The sequence below is a fragment of the Remersonia thermophila genome, chromosome 6, assembly GCF_042764415.1.
Source record: "Remersonia thermophila strain ATCC 22073 chromosome 6, whole genome shotgun sequence".
NCBI classification, from domain to species: Eukaryota; Fungi; Ascomycota; class Sordariomycetes; order Sordariales; family Chaetomiaceae; genus Remersonia; species Remersonia thermophila.
The window spans coordinates 1,372,178-1,394,310 of NC_092222.1; the positions used below are offsets into that span (position 1 = coordinate 1,372,178).

Consider the following 22,133-nt stretch of genomic DNA (forward strand, 5'->3'; position numbering starts at 1 on the left):
AACGCTCGCCGTCAAAGTCGCTGTGAAATCCCAGCGTCCAGACCCGTTTCCGACCGCCCCCCCCCCCCCCATGAACCATCGGAAGGCTAAAAAGTGGGGCGGTGTAACTTTGCCTCACGGGCCGTTGAAGCATTCGGTCTTACCGTTCCCCTGCCGGCCAATCAACAGCCAACGAAACGTGCCCCGCCGAAAAATTCTCGCGTCATCATTGCCCAGTCGCCGGGGCCAGCAGCTCAGAGCATGACATCGTCTTTCCATTCGCCATGGCACCGTTACGGCACACAGTTGCTCCGTACATACGCAGCCTGGCTGGGGGATAAGTCAACCGGTTGTCAGCGTCCATCCAGAAAAGCCGCCGCCATGAGGCGAAAAAAGTGCAAGGTGACAACAAGAACCCATGCTGGACTCGACAGGACCGGGCCAAACAAGCCAGCCAGGCAGCATGCGGTCTGGGTCCGGAGAAATTTTTTGTCGCTTTACACTTTTTTTTCTTCATCCCCCCCCCCCTGCAGCCCACGCTCTACCCGGTCCCACGCGGACGGGCCACCCATAAGTTACTTTGGTTTCCCTTTGAAGCATTGCCACCTTCGACGAGCGGTTTTCCCCCCGTACCGTCAACATCTCTGACTCGGGGTTTCAAGATGCTTCCTCTGTGATATCCCTCTTTTGCTTTCCCCCGTTGCGTTTCGACCTGGATCTTCTCTCCACTTTTTCCCTCCACGCGGGTCCCCCTTTACTGCTAGGTCCCTGCCCACCGTTCCCGTCTCGTGCAAAAACGAGCGCTCGGCCCAGGCTTGCACCCTCGGCAATTCCGCACACAGCCTTTTGTTAGCGGCCCTGCTCCGTTGCCTCGACTCCCGTCTCTTGAAGAAAGCCTTGACTTGGCTCTTCCAAACGGCATCGGATCCCGGACAAATCTCTGGAAGCACGGTCCTCGTTGTCCGACTCTTGCCTCGTTATTCGTCCGTTTTTTTTTTTTTTTTCGGCACGGCTTGGGATCTTTGAACCTTCCAACGCCTCCAGCCTTGCCGGCCGGCATCAACAAAGCTCTTGCGCATCCCTCCGGACTCGCCCTGGTTGCCTGCCGCTGCTCCCGCAAACGCACCACCCTCCCATCTCTCTTCTTGTCCCCGGAGAAAAGAAAGGGGGAAAAAAGAAAACCCCTTCCCCGGATTGCGCCATCGGTCCTAGCTCGACGCGACCAAGCCCCCTCCCAAAGCCTCAATTGAGCTTTCAACATGGTCCGCAACATCGTGGTCCTCGGCGGCAACTCGCACCCGGCCCTGGTCGAGAGCGTGTGCAACATCCTCGCCCTGCCGCCCTGCCAGCGGATCCTGACAAAGTTCTCGTCGGGAGAGAGCCGCTGCGAGATCCAAGACTCGGTGCGCGGCAAGGATGTCTACATCATCCAGACGGGCTTCGGCGGCAACGGCAGCCGCCTCAACGACCACTTCATGGACCTGTGCATCATGATCTCGGCCTGCAAGACGGGCTCGGCCCGCCGCGTCACCGCCGTCCTGCCGCTCTTCCCCTACTCGAGGCAGCCCGATCTCCCCTACAAAAAGTCGGGCGCCCCGCTCTACAACAAGCCCGCCAGCACCGACAACGGGAGCCGCAAGGACTACACCTTTGAGAGCGTCCCCGTCACCCCCGGCCCCGGCGTGCCCCGCAGCGCGGGCCTCACCAACGGCAACGTCCCGGACCTCTCGAGCCGCTTCTCCCGGGCCGCCCTCGCCAACGGCAGCACGTCGCCGGTGAAGCAGAACGGCGACCACCCCGCCAACGGCGTCAACGGCGGCCACCGCAGCACCGGCAGCTACACGACGCACGACTACGAGAACCTGACGCATGCCTACGCCTTTGAGGCCAAGCCGGGGTACAAGCAGTGGGTGGCGCAGGCGGGAACGCTCATCGCCAACCTGCTGACGTGCGCCGGTGCCGACCATGGTACGTAACCGACGCGGGAGCGGGGGAAGAGGGAGCTTGGGCGAAGCGGATGGCGCTAACGTATATCGTCCGTGTCTAGTCATCACGATGGACCTGCACGACCCTCAAGGTAATGTGGTAACGCGGGCAGCAGAGCGCAGCCTTTGTCGTCTTAAACCCTGTCTGCGTAGCAAGGGGAGGGGGGGACGGCATGGCGGCTCTGTTGTCTTGGCGCCTCAGCGCGCTCCGGCGAATGCTAACACGGTCGTTAACAGTGCAAGGATTCTTCGACGTCCCCGTCGACAACCTCTACGGCCGGCCGCTCCTCAAACGGTACATCCAGACGTACATCCGCAACTACAAGGATGCCGTCATCATCAGCCCTGACGCGGGCGGCGCGAAGCGCGCCACGGCCATCGCCGACGGCCTGGGCATCGAGTTTGCGCTCATCCACAAGGTACGTGGGGGGATCCATGCCACCGTCCCTTTTTTTTCCCCTCCTGATTCTTCTTGCAAGAGACCCGTTGACCAACCAACCATTTTCCTTTCTCTCCTCCTCCAGGAACGCCGCCCCACGAAAATCACCGACCGGCAAAACGCCAGCATGATGCTCGTCGGCAACGTCGCCGACCGCGTCTGCATCCTGATTGACGACCTGCTCGACACGGGCAACACCATCACCCGGGCGGCCAAGCTGCTCAAGAAGGAGGGCGCGACGACCATCTACGCCATGGTGACGCATGGCGTCTTCAGCGGCGACGCCATCAACCGCGTCAAGGCGTCGGCCATTGACAAGATCATTGTCACCAACTCTGTGCCACAGGACGAGCACAAGCAGGCCTTGGGCGACCGGCTGGAGGTCCTGGATATCTCTGCCATCTTTGCCGAGGCGATTCGTAGGGTGCACCACGGCGAGTCGATCAGCGTGCTCTTTAACTACGATTAAAGGGGCGATCCGAGGTAAGGGTTGCGGGAAGAAAGAAGAAAAAAAACAAGGAGTTGGAGTAGCACATACAACGGGAGGCTGGGGAGGTGAAACGTGCATCCAACATACACCGGATACGCCGGAGTCGGTAGGTAGGCGCCTGCCCTCCGGTCGTCCTACAGGAGAAGGATATAACTATCGGCGTGGGCGAGTGTCACCGCGGCATGTCCGGCATTTGCGGGCATTCGCTCGTCACACAAAGAGTTCATGAAATCTGGCGTTGGGGAGGGAGGGGGGTCTTATCTCATCATTGCTTATTGTCTGTTTTTTTCTTGCTTTTTCTTTTTCAGAGGCTGGGTATCCATTCCACGATCTGGGTAGAAGAGAGGAGTCTGGGGGAGAGATGTTCCAGAAACGCACAAGCACACGCACAAGCGCACGCATAAGCATCCGCATTACGCACGCACCACACGTAGAAGGCCCTGCAGCATGGATTGCATACACAGTAGGTGCCGTTGCATCGAGATGGAGCCAGCATGATGGACACTCTTGTTCGGCCTCATTGGGGAGGTGAGGCATCATCGTCGTCACGGTCCCGTTGGCGGTGGTTCTCTTGTTGTTTTGAACAGACGTTGCACATGATTCATGGGGCCCCCAATCGAATTTCGGTCCGAGATGGCAAAGGTGGGATGGAAGGACAGAAAGAAGAAAAGCCCATGGATGGGTTTGGTGGAACGTTGCGTTCGCACATGGCCAAACCGCGACGTTTTGCACCCACCCCTTCACGTGAGCGCCCGATGCCTATCCTCCAATGGGGTTACGGACGGGGGGCAGGACAGGAAGTTGGCATGTACGACGCCTTGGCATGGCCGTGTCGATCCGGGCGGGCCCCGAACTGCCGGCCGGCCCCGCATTCCTCCTCCCCTCGCTCCACTCCGGCTTGGCGAAGCCAGGGAATGACGTGAGTCGTTGGCGGTATGTGGCGAGAGGCCGAACGGGCGAGAAAAAGGGCACGAGAGGTTGGGACACAGGAAGAGGAGGAGGAGGTGAAGTGAGGAGGAGGTTGGCCGATGCAGGAGTTTGAACGCCTTGGGTAGGTAGACAGCCATCACGGTCCGCTTTCTTTTCTTTTGTTTTCTTTTTTTTTAATTCGTCTACCAAGTACCACAGTATTGAGAGCACTTGGGTTGGGAGAGAATCCGGACTGGCGGGTGGCGGGAATCCCTCCCCAATCGCGTCACCTGGCACTTGACCCCGGCCCGGCATCAGGCCAGGTTCTATCCATGTTGTTATCCATGTTGATAGGCAGGCACTTCATCATCACTTGAACCACCGCACAGAAACTTGAGAACCGGGCCTTGAAGAGTTGAAAGCCCTGTTCACCTTGTTAGGTCGCCTTGCATCACAAAATCTTTCTATATATCTCTCCTTTCCCCCACACACTCCCTCCAAAAATAGCTTCCTTTTTTTTTTCTGAGGAAAAGCTCACACAAACACACCGAATCCCCCCTCCCTCCCCCCCCTGATCGAAAAACGAACCCATCCACGTGCTGTTAGCCTGGGTCGAGGTTTGACACACCAGAAGGGTCCAGGCGTTGCCAAGCCTCCGCCAACGCTGCATCCACCGGCCCCGGACAAGCCTCGGATTCGATAACTGCCTCCCCGGAACACAAGACGGGACCGCCCGGACCGTCCGGGGGGTGGGCCAGCCGTCTCTTTTTCTATCGATCGAGCACCAGCGGCACAAATCAACTACGCAGGACGGACGGCCAGACTGGCTCGCGCCATGGCCAGGGGGTCGGACATCGGCGGTACAGCAGTGAGCGGTCCGGCAATAATATTACAAGAACAAAAAAAAAAAAAAAATCCTGGTCAATAAACTGCCAACCCAGCAATCGAGCGGCTCGCGAGCGGTTCGCTTCAGAGCGCTGCGCCCTGGCGAAGGCTTGGTCGGAGCATTGGCGGACCGGAAACTCGGCATCGTCCGTGGTTGTACCTAAAACTTTTCTATTCCCTGCTCTTGCTTTGACAAACATCCTGTCATTCGCCTTTTGTTTCTTTCTTTTTTTACATCTATAAATACTTCTGGATCTCTGGATCGTCCTTATGCTTTCTTGGTTCTATACTATACGCTCTCTCCCGGCGGTTCCGTTTCTCTTGGTTGCACAATCCCCCTCTCATCGGCGTGCAAGAGACACAGAGAGAGACAGAGAGATAACAATACCCCCCTAGCGCTTCTCGCATACGGGGTAAACAACGGAGACGGGGCTTCGTAACGATATTAGTAACAACATCCTGTGTCATCACCGACAGATTTTGTTGATTCGCGTACATTCTTTTTTTTTTTTTTTTCGTCTTCTTTTTTTTCTTTCCTTCTTTAAAGTTTCCTACGCCGAGAGCAGAACGACAGCAATGTCATCACCCGCCTCAACCGCCTTTTCCTCGCCCGCCTCCACGGCTCCCAACTCCCGTGTCCACCTCCCCCTTCCGCAGCAACCAGACGGTTACCGAACACCTTTCGAACACGACCCCAACCCCAACCCAACCCAGGACCTTGGGAGGGGCACCCTTCTCTCGCCCACCCCCCTTGCCGCCCCTGCCGCCGCCGCCGCCGCCACCACCACCACCACCTCGACGCCAACGGCGCTAACTCGACCACCACCGCCCGTCCGCTCTTCCAAGGCCCTTTCCACGCCGAACGCGAGGCACGAGCGTCGGACCTGGGACGGCGATGCGGATGTGGAAGAGGGCGAGGGAGAGGATAGCCGGCGAGGAGCCCGCCGAACGCGGTTTGATGTCGGTGGCGGCAGGCGTGGGCGTAGCGGTGCTCAATGCCATCATCATCATCATCATCAGAATCAGAATCAGAATCAGAATCAGAATCAGAATCAGAATCAGAATCAGAACCAGAATCTCCTCCGGCAGTTGCACCACCCGTACCAAGCCTACTCGGGAGAAATCAGCCCCGCACCAAGCTGGGCTCAGGGCTACTTCCACGGGCGTGAAGAGGCGACGGCCTCGCCCACGATTAGAGTGATAGATCCTCAGGACATGGAAAGCCATGAAAGATGTTGCTGTAGCGGAGGAGGAAAAGGGAGAGGAGGAGGTGCTGGTGCTGGTGCTGGTGCTGCGTTGAACAGGAATAGGAGCAGGAGCGGGAACGGTGCCGATAAGAACGGACGTCGGGATAGGAGCGGGAATGAGACCGAGAATGAAGGCTGCGGGAACGAGAGCGAGGGAACCACCATGACGACGATAACCACTGCAAAAAGGAGGAAGAAGGTGGGGTTGAGGGATCGAATCGGCTGTTTCCAGTGGACTTGGTTTACCATCACCATGGTGCGTCCTCCATTACCCCCCGTGTGCTTGGCTCAGGTCCCGGATAGCATCGCGGGCTATATATACCGCCCGTGGGGTGCGTATGATCCCTCTTGACCAAGCTGGCTGACCGTTGGAGAACAGGCCACCGGCGGTATGGCGAACATGATACACTCACGTATGTTCCCCGCCCCCCTTCTCTCTCTCTCTCTCTCTCTCTCTCCTCTTCTTTTTCATGCAGCTTCAGAGCGCTAACTGGCAAATAGTTCCCGGCCAGTCACGCTGGCTGCGAGGCATCGGCATGGCCTTCTTCTTCTTGAACCTTGTCTTGTTCATCATCAGCTGCGTCCTCATCGCCCTTCGCTTCATCTTTCGCCCGGGCAGCCTGATCCAATCGTTTTACGACCAGGTCGAGAGCTTGTTCATCTCTTCGATTGTAAGTGGCCCCACGAACGCTCCGCTCCGCTTGTGCCTGCTCCATGCTGACTCCTTCTCCAAGGTTGTCTCGTGAGTGACACCTCTGCTTTGTGAAGCTTCGCGCCTAGCTCCCGGCTGACCAAGCTCCTCACGCTTTCTTGCTCCAGGATCGCCACGATCCTCATCACCATCACGCAGTACGGCGCGCCCCACACGGGCCCCTGGCTCCTGCGCGTCATCGAGGCATGCTTTTGGGTCTACACGAGCGTGAGCGTCGTGGTGAGCGCCAGCCTCTACCTCACCCTCTGGTCGACTCAGTACGTCAACCTCTCCCCCTTTTTTTTCTCCTCCTCCCCACCGGCACCGCTAGACCACCCCGGCTAACCCTCCCCTTCCCCCCTCCCCTTCCTCTGTCAAGAGTCTTCCCCATCCATACCATGACCCCCGTCTGGGTCTTCCCCGCCTACCCCCTCCTCCTCTGCGCGCCCCTGGGGTCCAACATCCTCAAGTTCACCACCGCCACGGCCGAGGCAGGCCTGTTCTCGCCGCTCCATACGGTCAGCATCGCCCTCACCGCCATCACCGTCCAGGGCACGGGCTACCTCATCAGCTTCATGATCTGCGCGGCCTTCCTGTACCGGCTGATGACGCAGAAGCTGCCGCGCGATCACCAGCGTCCCGGCGTTTTCATCTCCATCGGGCCGAGCGGGTTTACCTGCGCCGGGCTCGGTACGTCCATCTTCCATACTACCATCCCTCTCCGCCTCCATCCGCCTCCTTCCGCGCCTCCCTATCCCAACCTCTTGGCAGCAGCCACCATGATCCATGTCGGACAATCCCAAGCTAACCACGTCTTCTGCTTCTTCTGCTCCTTTGCCGCCACCTCCAGTCCAGCTCGGCCTCCTCGCCCCCGCCATCTTCCCGGACAACTCCCCCTTCCTTACCGGGCCCCTCGTCCCCGCCGCGGCCTCGAGCCCGGCCCCCATCCCCTCGGTCCAGGCCGCCACCATCCTCCGCCTCCTCGCCTACATGGCCGGCCTCTGGCTCTGGGGCCTGAGCCTCTGGTTCTTCCTCGTGTCGGTCGGCTCGCTGTGGAAGTACCTCCGCCCCGAGAGCAAGGGCAAGCTGCGGTTCCAGATCACGTGGTTCTCGTTTGTCTTCCCCAACACGGCCCTCGTCACGGCGACCGAGGCCCTCGGGGAGGCCCTCGACAGCGACGGCCTCAGGATCTTTGGGTGCGTCCTGGCCGCCTGCCTGGTCATGGTCTGGCTGCTGGTGTTTTACAGGATGGTGGTGAACCTGTGGAGGAGAGAGCTGTACGTCTTGTTTTCTGCTGTTCTTGTCGCCCCTTCAACCTTCACCCCCCCCCCCCCCTCCCATGCTGCATGTCTCAACCAACTGACAATAAACAGGCTATGGCCCAAGGATGACGACTGAGCGTTTCTTCTTTGCGCCTTGACGTCCTCAAACTGCTCGCATGATATCAAGAAAAAAAAGCCATGTTTTTTTGGTGGTTGTGTCTACGGGAAATAAAAAAAAAGGATTGTAGGAGCGTTTGTTTTATCGGCGTTGTCATGATCGTTTCGCTCACCGTGTTTTTGTTCTGGCAACTGGATGTTTGATATAATACAAGGTACCAAAGGCGCACTGGATAGGTATATAGGCATCATACCCTGGAAACATAAACACAGCATAGGACGCCAGACGTCGGCCACCTAGGCTCTTCTTGTTCCTCAAAACCATGCTTGCCATGTATTATAAAAACCGTTGCCGCACGACGTCTAGCCAAGGAAACCAACCCAAACAATCAAGGGTGAGGTGGCGCACGGGTCTATTCCCTCGAGCGTCCCTTGTCCATTTTGTTCATTTCCCATCTTGATGCGCTTTCATTATATCCTCCTCCAGATGCTGCTCGCATGCACCCTGTGTCATCAGCGCGGCAACAATCCACACAGATCGGGTCTCGCAAACCAGGCGCATGATATCTCAGCCAAGAATCCCCCAGGCACACCCCACCATCGTGGCTTCATCCATCCGAGCCTCACTGCATGGTGTACTTTGGCAGCCAAGGGAACCGCTTCTTGACCGGTTCCGCAGAAAGAGCGCTCCCCGGTTCAACCTGCAAGCTGCGTTGGTAGATCTCCTAGACGTCATCGAGTCAGCACCCGCCGGCTCCTTTCTTTATCCTAGCTCAAGAACTCACCTCCTCGTCTGTCGCCAGCCGACACTCAAAAATCAACTCCCGAATGGTGTCATGCCGATGCAGGCTCGGGTACGGCTGCCCCTGGCTCTTCATGATGGGCAGCAGCACCTCGCCCAACACCTCAAACTTCTTCCAGTTGATGCGGTCCTCGTTCGGCCCGACAAATGTCGGATTCCCTTCCTCGGCCGACACCAGGTCACGCCGGTGCAGAGGCATAAACGGAATCCGCGGGAGCGGCGAGTTCTCCCAGGCGAGACGGTACGAAAAGTGGCTCTTGGACGTGCCCATGAGCAGCGACAGCCCCGCGTGACGCTTCGTCATCTCGTTGGGGATCAGCTCGCGCGTTTGCGCCAGACGCAGGATGGATGACCCGTTGAGCCCGGCCAGCACCGCGGCCAGGCCGTTGTAATTGTTCATCTGGCGCAGGCGGCAGGCAACCGCCATGATCTTCTCGAGGCATGGTGCGCGGTGTTTGGCCTTGTCGCGGATCAGCACCATGTTGGCAACCCATTGGGCGACGTGATTGAAGTGCGAGATCATGCGCGTCACGTTTTTGAGGCTGCGGCATTTCTCCTTTTGGTCCGCCGAGAGGCTCACGTCGCGCACCAGGTCACGGATCCGGAACGAGCTGAACATGATCCAATCGATGCGCGTCATCTCTTCGGCGATGTCGTTCACCTCCATCCCCATGAACCGGTGGTACCAGGGCTTGTTGAGGGGGAAGGTGGGCGACGGAACGAGGGCCGCGGCTTCGCGCTGATAGTCCTCCACCGAATAGAAGTGGAACCGTTGAGTCGCCTTCTCGCCGTGATGGGCCTCGAGCCCTGACACGTCTGAGCTCTGGGAAGGTCGCCGGGGACCCGACGTGCTGGAATCTTCCAGGTGCAGGGAGCTCATCGACACGTTGGCCGCGCTTAGCCCCTGGTCCAGGGAGCCGCCGTTTCCAGGCGCATCATCCGCCGGGTCAGATTTCTCCCAGCCCGTGTCGTCATCCTCGGCGACCTTGCTCTCCAGGTGCATCTGCATCTGCCGGGCGGCTGCGACGAATACGGGCTCCGTCAGGAGATGCGCAATCAGCTCCTCCAGGCTCCTCCTCGTCGCTGACCTGGCAAAATCGCCCGGGTATGTGGAGAGCCACTTGGCCACCACTTCGATGGTGCGCATTTGCGTCTCCGTCTTGACCAGGGGCTGCATCGTCCGGTCGGCCCGCACACGGTCCAGCCGTAGGCGGATGGCAGCGAGAAGCTCCGAGGGCGCCGCAAACTTGCGGTAGAGGCAGAGGAAGATGTCGGCAAAGTTCTGCTCGGCCCTGGACATCTTGGGGGCGAGAAGCCTATCGACGAGCTCTCCAAAGGTGACGCCCATCTCCCTGGGCGCCCTGTCATGGAGGGGGTCGTCGCCGCATTGCAGGGCCGGAACGTCGCCCGAATGGTGTTGCTGCGACTCTGCATCCGACTCGTCAACATCCAGAAACGATTCGGAGCGGCCGTCCAGGCGGATCCCAGGGGGCCGAAACGTGCTGGATCCGGGTGGCTGCCGATTGCTGTCCGGGACGGCGCCGGAGCTGCTCTGGTAGTCGGGCCTTGGCGACCTTGGAGGGTGACCTCGGTATTGGCTCTCGTTGGGTGGATTTGAAAACCCGCGCAGGAGCGAAAAGTCGGAGCTGGCTCGGCTGTGCTTGCTCTGCTGGCTGATGGGCCGTCCGTTGTGCGCGTCGGGAGGGGCATCCAGGTTGGCCGCTGAGGCCGCGCGGCGCCGGGCCCCTGAGCCCTCTGCCTTTTCTGATGCATCTTGTCAGCCGCGCGTGCTCCAAACGTGAAGCTTCGGATTTGGAGACCCCGGTCCGGCGCCGCCAGCTCGTCTGTTCAGGGCGCGGCGGGGACACGCCGGCAGCCTGATGGCAGGCAGACCATTCATTCGCTTTTCTGGAGGAGAGCACGAGGCTGCTTACCTTTGCGGCTGGCCAGGGCCGCTCGCAGCATGGCCTGCAGGCATTCTCGGGCAGTGCTCGGCGCGCTAGACGCAGTTCGGAAGTGCCCAACGCAGCTTTCATAGCTGGACGCGAGCGACGCCAAATCCGGATGCTGCAGGTCGTCGGGGGTATCACACTTGGTTGCCACCAGGACCGTTGGCAGGAACGAGTTCGCCAGCGCGGCTGTTCCAATCGTCAGAAGGACACCCGCCGACGGACAGGGGTGGTTTCCCACCACCCCAAGAGGCAAGACTTACACATGAGGGGGTGTACCGTCTCGGTAGTGACCTCGTTCATCGCATCGTAGAGGATCATGGCGCCGTCCATGTGCGGCACCATGTGGCCTCCGATCTGCTTTGGCCAGTGGACGGGCTGGCGCGGATCGAGCTCGATGCCCTCGAGGTCGAGCTCGACGAGGGTGACGAGATAGGGCGTCCCGTCGAGCTCATGGCGCAGAGATGTTATGTTCACGGTCGAGGGTCTCGGGGCTCGGCGGAGGTGTTGGATGAAGGTGGACTTGCCCACGCCTTCGGCGCCAATGACGGCGATGTTGATGGACTCCATGGCGTGGTTGGCATGCTCGAACTGGAGGGGTACCAGAGGTCAGCGGATGCTTGCTGTTGGCCGGCGAGAGGGGGGGGTGGCGGCGCGTGGCGCGCTGCAAGGGCGTGCATCGTTGGGTCCGACGGGCGTTTTGGTCGTTCCGTTGGGAGAGCGGGAGCGGGAAAAGAGGAAAGCGGCAAAAGACGGGCTCAACAAGCAAAAGCGAGCGGCGTACCCAGGGCGTCGTCTTGGTATCGCTCAGGGACTCCTTGCGCGGCGGGATCCACGGAGGGTTCCGCTCGTCGTTCCCGAGCGCAGAGCTCGTCGTCGGCAGGGCGGGCAAGGCGCTTGGCGGGCCGGGAGCAGGAGCGGGAGCGGGAGCAGGAGCGGGAGCAGGAGCGGGAGCGGGCGCGGAGAGCGTCTGGAAAACGGGCGGTGCGTGCTCGGCGTCGTGGAAGCGGAGGAAAAACGGGTCGTTGACGATGGAGGCGACCGAGTCTCGAATGGCCGGAGCGCGTGCGGGTGCGGGGTCGGGATTGGAGGCGGGAGCGGGAGGGTCGTCGACCAGGAGGAACGAGGTGTCTTTGAGGCCAGGGGCGGAGTGAAGATGGCCGGCGGCGGCGGGCGGAGCGAAGCTTGGCTCATCTGCACCTGAGCTCGTCGAGGTGCCAGCTGCCCGCGGCGGGGTAGCCAACGACGGCACAGGGAGCCGCTGCGGGAGCGCTGCTCCGGCACGCTCTGAGACAGGTCTGTTGTGAGCGTGTACCCACATTGCTTGTCAAGACGAGGACATGGCGTGCGGGTCAGGATTCAATGCTCAGCATCCAACAACGAAGCCGGCGCCTGTCGTGGCTCGTCGAGGAAAAAAAAAGAGGCTAGGGTTGCCCGAAGAAGAGACAGGTCCACGACTTTGTGCTCTGCTGGGCGCGATTGGGCTGCGCGGGATCAGGTAGTTATTACCTGTCGCTGCAAGACGTGATTTGGCCTCCCCGTCAGGGTGTCAGTCAGGGTCCCTTATTTCCCCCGGCGAGGGAGGGGGTTCCATGATACCCGTCAGGGGCCCTGGATCATGGTGAGCCCCAGGCGCAGCAGAGCTCTCTCTCTCTCTCTCTCGGGTCTTGCCTTGTCCCTGCGACGGCTGCCCTTTTTGCTTCTTTGATGGGCGGCGAAAGAAACCCAGGATTCCCGTCGCTGTTGTCGTTCCCGCTCGCAGCCCACGCCGCGAGCCGGGTCCGAATGCTCCGAGCTGCGGGTTGCCGCTGGACGACTTGCCATTTGGGAGATGCATGGGATGCATGAGATGCACGGGGTGCACAGGGCAGTCCGCGGTGGACGATGCAATCTGTGGCCGTTGCCCAATTGCCAAAACGGCCAACCCGGAAAACAGTGGAGGATCGAAGGCCATGCTATCCCCGCCCAACAAAACAAAAAGCACCAAAAATACGCCTTTGCAATGCTGAAGACTTGAGAAGGGGGTTTGGGTGCAGCGTTTGATGTTTGGGGGATGTTTGCGAAATGACCGGGGGCATTGCTTTCTCTCTCTCTCTCTCTCTCTCTCTCGTCCTTCCGCACTTGATCGCCCACTCCATCTCCATCTCCCCATCTCCAAGGAAGCTGCATTTTGGGTTCGGTGCCTAGTGTACCTAGTGTAGGTCAGGTAGGTACGGAGCAGGCAATCCACGTGAGGGAAGGTCGGCTTTGGGGTTGGGGTTCGCAAAGAGAAGCAGCTTCCCCCCCCTCCAATCGCGTGGACCTGAATGGACGATTGGAAAAAACATGGTCGGCTTAAGAGGGAGGAGCCCCTCTTCCCCCTGAGGGCTACACAGACGGATCTTTACTATAATACTGTGTAGAGAGATGTCCAATGGCTGGCTTCGCTGGAGGTCATCCGCGAGATAGCCTGGATGCCACAACGTCCTTTTGGCAGAACAACCCAAGAGGATTGGAACCATGATGCTAATGCTCCCCGGCTTTTTTTTTTTTTTTTTTTTTTTTTTTTTGTGGCAGCCCTCATCTCCCGACTTGCATCCGACGCACCGCGGGAGAGGGGATGACGTAGACGATTTGCTCCATCCGCGCTTCTTCCTCCTGCAATGGCTGCTGTTGCACAAACCGTCGAGTCGCATCGTACCACGGTATGTACCATACTATACGTACCGAGCGACGTATTAGCGATTGAGCGCGTGGTGTGCTGCTGCTTTACGTATGTGGCTGAGGCTGGCTGAAAAGCTGTCATACCTTAACCGTGTGCCTAGGTAGCGTACATACTGTGGTGCACAGCAGATCGTACACCCCGAACTCGAGCCTCGCTGGCGGGCCGAGCAGAAACAAAAGTTGGGCCGAGACTCTCTGCACGTGCGTGCGCTTGCCGAACCGTCCGCCAAGGTTAAGCTTTGTTTAGCCCCGATCTCTGGGGCCCTCCCCGAGGGCGGCCGGACGGCGGTCTGACATCATGGATGAGGGTGGTCCGAGTCCGGCGCCGGGACGCGCTGGGACGCGCTGGGATGCGCCGGGATGCGCCGGGGGTGGTGGAGGAGGCATCCCGCCTGTAGAAGTGTGGGTTTGACGGTTGCTGAAGAAGGGAGGAGTTGAACGCTGCCCGCTCGGCGATCAGAAGCCAGGGCAACCCGGGAAATTGGCCGAGCTGGATCGGACGGGGGGGTCGATAGCCCCCCGACCAAGAGCCCCTTCGCCCAACCTCTTTGCCTAGGTGATTTGGGCGGCGCTTGAACCTCGACGCTAGTTACCTAGTGAGCTAACAGCCATCGCACGAACGACTCGGCGAGCAAATCGACCAATACCCATGGGAGGCGTCCGTAGAACCCCTCATCAGCTGGTGGCTCTGCTGACGGGGGACCCCCGACCTGTCGGCGCAACAAGCCTGGAGATCTTCAGACCCAGACGCGCCCCCTCCTCCTCACCCAGGCAAGCGGTTGCTCAGATGAGCCCTCCTCATGGCCAACCGCAGTCCTCCCTCGGTGTCTTTGGCGCGAGGCCCGTTGAGTCAAGTGACCACCGCAACCCGCGCTCAGGTGATTAGCCTGGATCGACAGGTCCGGGAGGGGGCCGACATTACCCCCAATTCCCCAGGTTCCTCGAGGGGAACATCGCGGCATTTGACCAGCGGCCCCCCCCCCTGTCAATGCAACGCAACGTTCACTCGCCTCCCGCATCTTGAATCTGCAGTCACATCCACGCTCGCCCGTTTGGCCGTTGCCACCCACGCTCACACCCTCTCCGGTCGGCAGTCATACTCGAACGAGCCAAGCCGACCGTCGCTTTGCCTCTGCGTCCAGTTCTGGTCCATAAAATCCGTGATTGCAGGGGTTGGCAGAGCGGAATTCAAAGACAGAAACAAAGAGGGTGCTTTGTTTTCTCCACCGGGCAAGCCGACCGTGTTCTCCGAAACGGTTCATACTTGGATATATAATATATATATATATATATATATACAAACCAGACACAGGCCCAGGCCCAGGCCCAGGCCCAGGCCCCGGCCTCGGTCAACGCTTGAAAGGTGTTCCACACCTCGAGACCATACATCAAGAGAGCACGCCTCTTCTCCCTCCCTCCACACTCCTGCCTCGGAGGCCGCAACCTTGTCGCTCGCATTTCACCGACGAAATCACAAAAGACCGCATCTTTTCACAGCCCGCCCATCCAAGCCGACGCCCTTCAAACTACCAACGGTTCACACCCGCCCTGTGCAGGCTAGCCTGAGGCGAAATTCCAAAAGTCACCAGAACATCTCAAGCCACAGAGAACGGGGAAAAGGCCCCCGTGGTCCCTACAGCTCCAATGTTGGCGCTAGGCCCCTCAGCAACCACCATGCACAACTACCGAAGCAACAACACAAGGGACTTGTTCCCCGACCCCCGGATCCTTCATGGGAGAGCGAAAAAGGTGCCCCAAGGGCACTTTGACCCGGACGAGCTAACGCGTCGTCTGTACATTGTGCTGGCCGAGCAACAAGCCCGTGCCGAGCGGAAACAGAAGCTGTCGGCCCGGGCCGAGGCGTCTCGTCGGAGAGAGGCTCAGAACCAGCCGCCTGCTCCGCAGCACCGGAGCGGCGCCGGGCACCCGCAAACGCGGGAGACAACAACAAAGATGACGACGACGACGACGACGACGACGACGACGACGACGACGACAACCACGAGGCCGCGGGGGGCTGAGCATCCGGCCCCGGACCTCATCACACAGCTCAAGAAGTCCGCGTCGTCTGGGAAGAAGAGGTCTCAGCCGTCGACCACCAGCAACTCGGCAAACGACGCAGCCGCGGCCGCCCAACCGGAGGCCTACCACCACGTCCCCAGCCAAGCCGCCCAGCAATTCGCCCAGACAACCACGGCGAACAACATGCGCGGCGGGGAGCCCGTGCATGAGCTCTCCAAGCTCGCGCTCAAGTTCCACACCGAAGGCGGTCCCGGGGCTGCCGCTCTCGCCTCCGGCGGCAGCGGCGCCGACAGCTCCATGGGACCGGCCGAGTACACGCACGCCCTTCAGCGCACCATCTCGCAGCGCGAGCGCGTCTTTGAGCGCAACCAGTTCCAGCTCACGCGCACCTTGGAGGAAGCCGGACGGCTCGACCACAAGCTGCACCATGCCCACCATCCCCACCAGCACACCTTGGAGGGCGACCTGGCGCGCCTGTTCCCGGGCCTGGCCAAGCACGGCCAACAGGGCAACCACCGCCACAGCATCGGCGTTTTCACGACCGCCGCCAACGGCAGCGGCGGCGGCAACGGCAACAACAATAGCCACCACAATCACATTGGCACCGCCGCTTCGGCGGCCGCTCACCTCAACAATCGGCACTCCCTCGTCTGCCCCTCCGACGCGTGCGCGCTCACCCTCGCCCCGCTCCGCGAGGACGCGGTGGCGGCGTCACCGCAGCCCATCTCCCCGGTCGACCGGGCGCGCGTGGACTGGAGCCAGAGCGACGAGCCCGCCTCGCCATCGCGGACCGCGCCGGCCGGCTCGGGGCCGCGGAAGCTGCTGCTCATGACGCCGCTGCTGCGCAAGGCCGATTCGCTGCTGCAGCTCAGGGGGAGGAGGGGGAGCAAGGACTCGGAATCCTCTTCGGGGGCCGCGGGGGGCGGCAGCGTCGGCGGGAAGGAGAAGGCGCTGAGCGAGGGCGACGCGGCCGAGGCGCAGGCGGCGACGTCGCCTACCGCTGGCCCCGGGAAGGCCGGAAAGGGTGGGTTTTTTGCGAGGTTTCGGCGTTGATTGTTCCTTTCTTGTCTCTTGGGTTGGGTTGGTCTGCTTGTTGGTCCGAGGCTTGGTTGGTTTTGCATGGGAAGGGAGGCGGGGTCGGACGGGGAGGCCGGATTTTTGCTGCTTGCTAAAGGGGTCGTGGTTAGCATGGGACGAAGGGTTGGGTGCGGTAATGCTTTGATACCTGAATGAAATGCATAATGAAGGGATAGATGAAGATGAACACGGACGTTGGTCTCGGCTCGCTCGTTTCTCGGATCTTTTCGTTTGGCTCGCTCCGTAGTTATCTCCAACCGGCCACCCCCCGCCCTCGGTAGAGTGGCTTGTCCCAAATTCTCTGACAGACGGCTTTGGCAGTACCCAACATTCTCCCCGACAGATTAGCAGCATGCACCCATCAACATCGATCCATCAGCCCCCTTCCTCCCTCAACAACATCTCGACAATCCTGGCCTCCTCGGCCGCCACCTCCTCCCTCACCTTCTCCACCCCCTCGCGCTTCTGGTTCAACAAATGCCGGACCAACTCGCAGAACTCGCGTACCCCGTCGCCTGTCTCGGTCGGGTCGGTCCGTGCCTTGCGCAGCGCCTCGGCCCCTTTCCGCAGCCCCGCTTCCATGGTCCACGGTTGTTGTTGTTGTTGTTGGTGGTGGTGGTGGTGGTGGTGCTGTGGTTGCTGCGGCTGGCCGTGCCTGTTGTGAAACCGGCCGGGGCCTGCAAGGCGGGAAGGCGGGGTCGATTCGGAGGGGGGAAGGGTGGCTTCGTGGATGCGGCTCAGCGTGGCAGGGAGGGACGGGTAGCGGGCGAAGAGGTGCTCGAAGGCGCGGCGGTGGTCGAGGAGGATGCTATAGGGGTCGTTGTCTGCCGATTGGGAGGGTTGGTCGGTCGGGGGCGAAGGGTTGGTGGTGGGCGCGGCTGGCTTGGGAGGGTCGGGCGGGTGGTTTTCCTTGTGTTGTTTGCTGCAGGGGACGGAGCAGCTGGGGTCGTGGCGTCAGCCTTTTGCGGCGCCGGTGGAGATGAGGAGGAGAGGGGAGGAAGGGCAGCGTACTACGGCAGCGTGCACCGGGGGCACTTGTACTTGGCCGGCTGGGCGTTGCACACGCCGCAAAGCTTGGGTTCGGGGCGCTTGGGTGGCGGAGGAGACGGCTCGGAGTCGTGATCCGCTGGCAGCTCTGCGGCATTCGCCGAGGCCAGCTCGGACGGGCCCTCGCCATGAGACGGGTCGCTTTCGGGGTCGGGCATGGCGCCGAGGGAGGGGGGGTTAGCTATTGCGCTGTCGAGCCGCGCTATTCGAGATACGTAGTCGTCGATTGACCGCTTGGTAGGTTTGTTGGTGAGGAATGTTGGCGAAGAAATGCTGCTTGTTGAAGTTGAAAAGTTGCCGAGGTTGCGGTTGTCGGGGCGGTCATCCAAGGTGACACAGCGTCGGCGCAAAGCGTCGGAGGTTGCAAGGCACACACCGTCGCGTTTTCTTCCGGGCCGGTTGCGGTCGTGGTTCGCAGCCGCTGTGTGTTTGCCGCCGGGCTTCCACGTTGTTGCTGGCTTTCTGCAAGTGATCGGATCCCGGAGGTGCGTCCGTCCTCCCCGTCTCAACTTCGCGCTCGATGGTCGTGTTTCAAAGTCAACAACCGGCAGATCCGCGAAAACTTGGGCGCTCCGAGACCCACAATGACGCAAAAAGGCCATGCGGCTGCGCGGGACGCGGGGCGGGTCCACAGCGGCCGAATGGGATTTTGTGTTTGTCAGCCTCGAATTACCGATCTCCGAAACAGACAGCGGAAGATTGTTCGGGGCTCCACCACCGCCGGGTGCGTTTTTGAGACGGACTTGTTTCCTTCCAAGAGCAAACACCTCGCAGAACAGCCACACCAGTCAGAGACCGCCGACCATGCCGCCAAACCGGGTGCTGCGGGGCTTCGAGCCGCTCCTACACAGCTCGACTCGAGCTTCCAGGCCAACAATACCCACGCGGGTCTCCGCGCGATCGGCCGCTTTCCTTCACACTCGCACCTCCGCGGGCGCAGGAACATCCAGCGCCCGCCCTCACCTCCAACCCGCCCGGCCGCAACGGCATCACGCCCGCTCCCAACCATGGAACCTTTTCCTCCCCCGAACTTCGCGCCGGACCCTCTTCATCCAGACCGAACCCACGCCGAACGCCGACGCCCTCAAGTTCCTTCCCAACCATCGCGTGCTCCCCGAGGGGGTAACCGCGCCCTTCGTCGAGTACCTCAACCCTCGCAGCACCATCGCGCCTCCCTACCCCTCCCCGCTGGCCTCGCGCCTCATGAGCGTCGACGGCGTCACGGCCGTCTTCTACGGCGCGGATTTCATCACGGTCACCAAAGCGGCCGACGCCAGCTGGGCGCACATTCGCCCCGAGGTGTTTTCCCTCATCACCGAGGCCATCACGTCCGGCCAGCCGCTGGTGAATGTTTCCGCCCCGGCGGCGACGGAGCGGACGGATGAGACGGGGGCCGCGGGGGCACAGGGCGGCGGCGCCGAGGCTGCGGGAGGCGGGGCAGCGACGCCGGAAACGGACAGCCTCGCATACGACGAGAACGACAGCGAGGTGGTGGGCATGATCAAGGAGCTGCTCGAGACACGGGTGCGGCCCGCGATTCAGGAAGACGGCGGCGACATTGAGTTCCGCGGGTTTGAGGATGGCTACGTCTTGCTCAAGCTGCGTGGGGCGTGCCGGACGTGCGATTCAAGCACGGTAACGCTGAAGAATGGGATCGAGGGGATGCTGATGCATTATGTAAGTCCCCTGCTTCCCTGCCTCGTCGTTCCGCCGAAACAGAGCGCTGACGTGCGCCGCACAGATCGAGGAGGTCAAGGGCGTCCATCAGGTGTTGGACCAGGAGGAGGAGATCGCGCTCAAAGAGTTTGCCAAATTCGAAGAAAAGCTCAAGGCGCAAAAGAACTCCGAGGCTAACGCGGCCTAGGTCGTAAACTGCGGCAATCGCAGAGATTGGGTTGTCCAACCAGAGCCTCATGGCGAGATGGGGTAAACGTCTCGGGGCGTTCTCTGGGTGGTTCGGGTACCGAGCGGTATGGAGGAGCCTGGTTGCCCACGGCAGGATTCAATGATAGACCTTTCTGTGCATGGCAAGCTACAAGAGCACCACGTATCTTTGGTGATGGAGACATGGCCTCGTGGCAACATCTTTGTATAGAAATGCGGCCATGAGCCGAGTTCTGATGTCTGGATTCCGCTTACACCCACCCTCGGCGGCTTCTCCACCCTTCCTGTGTTTACCCGTCTCAACGGTGCCCTAACAGGACCCCAAGCCCCAACCAACTCTTCGTTTTGAGGATTGTGGGAGAGAATATATGGGGGTGGGGGGTGGGGAGGAAAGCTGGGCAGGCGTGTTTTCACGTTGATGTGTGATGTTTCTCACGAGAAACTGCTTCATACCAGCGAGCGGAACATCGAGGCCGAAGCGACAAGCAGCTGGATATGGCTGCGCATATGAAAATAAGAGCGGGGTGCGGGGTACCTGTGCCGGTGATAGGTCACCCGACCATGTGCACTGTAGGGCCGGTCTCTCCATCTTGGCATGCTGCAACCCTGTTGAAGGGCCCAGTGAGCCATTCAGCAGTTGATGCACGGCCTGGTCCGCCCACGGCCCGTCGCTTCTGGCTTCACGTTGGATGGCTACTATGCTGACGAGGGGCCCCGATCTGATCCGGCCTGTTTTTGCTCGCCTGGGTGGCTAGACAATGACGATGGCACTCGGCAATGCGCGGGTGACGAGCCAACCAGGCCGGGATGCCGTCCGATTGTGGCAGCGGCGATCGCTGTCGACGAGATGATCAGGACAGACAGGCTGATGACGGCAGGACGAGGTGCGGTGGGGCTGTGTGGCCGGTGCTGGGTGTTCGTTCAACCCGGGGTCTCGCAGCCAGCCCTGGACACGCAACGACGAATCGACGACAACGATAACGACAATGACGACGACAAGAACAGCGATGAGCAACGACAACAACGACGAGACTGACGTGGAGGACCGCGTGATGCCCCATCATGCATCTCAGCCCCCTCAAAAAGACCAGGCCAGGATAACCTGTCTTCCACTCTGCGGCGTCCCATCTTTCTACGGCTCGAAGAGCGGTTCGTGCGCGGGCAGATGGTGGTGAAGGGTGGTCGACGATTCTCGAATCCCGAGGGCGAAGAGGGGGCCCAGGCTGGCCCAATGGCCAATGGCGGTTGTCCCGAGACCTTCTGATACGGTCCCACTATGCCATAGATTGTAGTTGTGTTTGGTATTTCTGCGGGGTGCTGTACAAAGGTGTGGTTGCACTGCAGGCGCGGCGTTCTTCCTTGCATCCATGCTGGCATGGAAGGACGGGACGTAAGGGAAGAGAGCTCCCTGGGCTTCAGCCCGCGCCGGAGGGAACGAGAGGAGCATTCACGCAAGGACCATGAACTGCCGCCGGCGACAGGCTGGCTCATCCAGAAGCGCGGCGTGCCGGTGAGCATTTGGCGAGGCCTTGAGCGGGCGCCGGGCACGGCTTGGGTCCCGAAAGCTGCAGCCCCCAGCCTGTTTCTGGCTTGTTGCAGCGTCCAGGAGACAGGGCATTGCGGGCACCATTTCGCATGCGGAGAGGAAGCTTTTCTGCAGGATATGCATGGTGGCGGCGCGGTCAAGAGGGCCCCCTTCTCCTGGAGAAGATTGTCAGGAGGCGCCGCCGCAAAGCTGATGTGCGAAGCATCACGGCGGTGGCGGTTGAAGCACCAACCAAGTTGTAGTCCGTACGTATGGTCAAACCAAGACAAACCCTCCCCCCCCCCCCTTCCCTCCCGAGGATGTGGCACACGGCCCGCGCCATCGATTTCTTCGTCCTGCGCAAGCTCGGCTCGGGTTGAGATGGCAGAGATGGGCACGGCGTAGCCGAGCATGAGCGAGCTTTTCTTCCCATGCTCGCCAGCCAACCTTGGCTCTTCAAGCCGTCCTTCATCTTTGTTGTGATGAGCTGGGTACCAAAACCGAGCTTGGCCTGGCAGGTCCTTGACCAGACGGACATGAATCGCCAAGGTGTTCACCTCGGTCTGTGCCATGGACGAAAAGCAGAATCCCGCCTCTGACCGGCGCTCCCCTCCCCATCCGGCCTGAGATGTACATGCGACACCACGCACATATGACATCCCAGACCTCGCCGGGTGCATTGGCCGGGTGGAAGAAGGCCGCTGTTGTGCTTCCCACCCATTTGTGGCCAACCTTACCTGAGCATAACGCCGGCGAACGGAACGCGGAGAGCGGAGCGGAGAGGGTCGCATTCTCCGCCATCCCCCTGCTGTTTTCCATCTTTGAAGTTGTTGTCTTTTCACCCCCCCTGCTCCCGATCCGGAACGCTCTTCTTTGCAGAGCGACGGGCCCCGTCTGCATCAACGTTAGCTAGTTAGTTGAGACTTAGCCTGGCCAGGCCCACTCAACGAGCATTGGATGATGATGTCTTTATACAATAAAAGGTGGGCCAGGGCTATCTGACATCTTCCATCGTTGCGTCCAACAACAGCCCACGCAAGGCATCCAACCACCCGCTTGAGCACCTGACCCGCAGGAGGAAAAAAAAAAAAAAAAACCTCCTCCAGCAAAGAGACGAAGA

At 60.5% G+C, this 22,133-nt stretch overlaps 6 protein-coding genes across 6 annotated transcripts; 4 read left to right on the forward strand and 2 right to left on the reverse strand.

Annotated features, from left to right (window-relative positions):
* Nucleotides 1-1,238: 1,238 nt before the first annotated feature.
* Nucleotides 1,239-2,872, forward strand: VTJ83DRAFT_6567 (uncharacterized protein; the record flags this gene model as incomplete). The annotated part of the gene is made up of 4 exons (XM_071013292.1): nt 1,239-1,947; nt 2,027-2,056; nt 2,202-2,383; nt 2,489-2,872. 4 exons carry the CDS (start codon nt 1,239-1,241, stop codon nt 2,870-2,872), a joined length of 1,305 nt encoding a protein of 434 aa, XP_070864194.1.
* A 2,391-nt stretch (nt 2,873-5,263) lies between these two features.
* Nucleotides 5,264-8,023, forward strand: VTJ83DRAFT_6568 (uncharacterized protein; the record flags this gene model as incomplete). The annotated part of the gene is made up of 8 exons (XM_071013293.1): nt 5,264-6,190; nt 6,314-6,347; nt 6,436-6,605; nt 6,669-6,676; nt 6,754-6,903; nt 7,005-7,315; nt 7,476-7,902; nt 7,999-8,023. The coding sequence occupies 8 exons, from the start codon at nt 5,264-5,266 to the stop codon at nt 8,021-8,023; spliced, it is 2,052 nt and encodes a 683-aa protein (XP_070864195.1).
* A 604-nt stretch (nt 8,024-8,627) lies between these two features.
* Nucleotides 8,628-12,076, reverse strand: VTJ83DRAFT_6569 (uncharacterized protein; the record flags this gene model as incomplete). The annotated part of the gene is made up of 5 exons (XM_071013294.1): nt 8,628-8,729; nt 8,790-10,570; nt 10,741-10,944; nt 11,019-11,346; nt 11,540-12,076. The coding sequence occupies 5 exons, from the start codon at nt 12,074-12,076 to the stop codon at nt 8,628-8,630; spliced, it is 2,952 nt and encodes a 983-aa protein (XP_070864196.1).
* Nucleotides 12,077-15,102: 3,026 nt separating this feature from the next.
* On the forward strand, nt 15,103-16,533 carry VTJ83DRAFT_6570 (uncharacterized protein; the record flags this gene model as incomplete). Its single annotated transcript, XM_071013296.1, has 1 exon — nt 15,103-16,533. One exon carries the CDS (start codon nt 15,103-15,105, stop codon nt 16,531-16,533), a length of 1,431 nt encoding a protein of 476 aa, XP_070864197.1.
* A 399-nt stretch (nt 16,534-16,932) lies between these two features.
* On the reverse strand, nt 16,933-17,762 carry VTJ83DRAFT_6571 (uncharacterized protein; the record flags this gene model as incomplete). The annotated part of the gene is made up of 2 exons (XM_071013297.1): nt 16,933-17,497; nt 17,569-17,762. 2 exons carry the CDS (start codon nt 17,760-17,762, stop codon nt 16,933-16,935), a joined length of 759 nt encoding a protein of 252 aa, XP_070864198.1.
* A 646-nt stretch (nt 17,763-18,408) lies between these two features.
* VTJ83DRAFT_6572 (uncharacterized protein) lies at nt 18,409-19,468 on the forward strand (the record flags this gene model as incomplete). The annotated part of the gene is made up of 2 exons (XM_071013298.1): nt 18,409-19,281; nt 19,346-19,468. 2 exons carry the CDS (start codon nt 18,409-18,411, stop codon nt 19,466-19,468), a joined length of 996 nt encoding a protein of 331 aa, XP_070864199.1.
* Between the last annotated feature and the right edge of the window lie 2,665 nt (nt 19,469-22,133).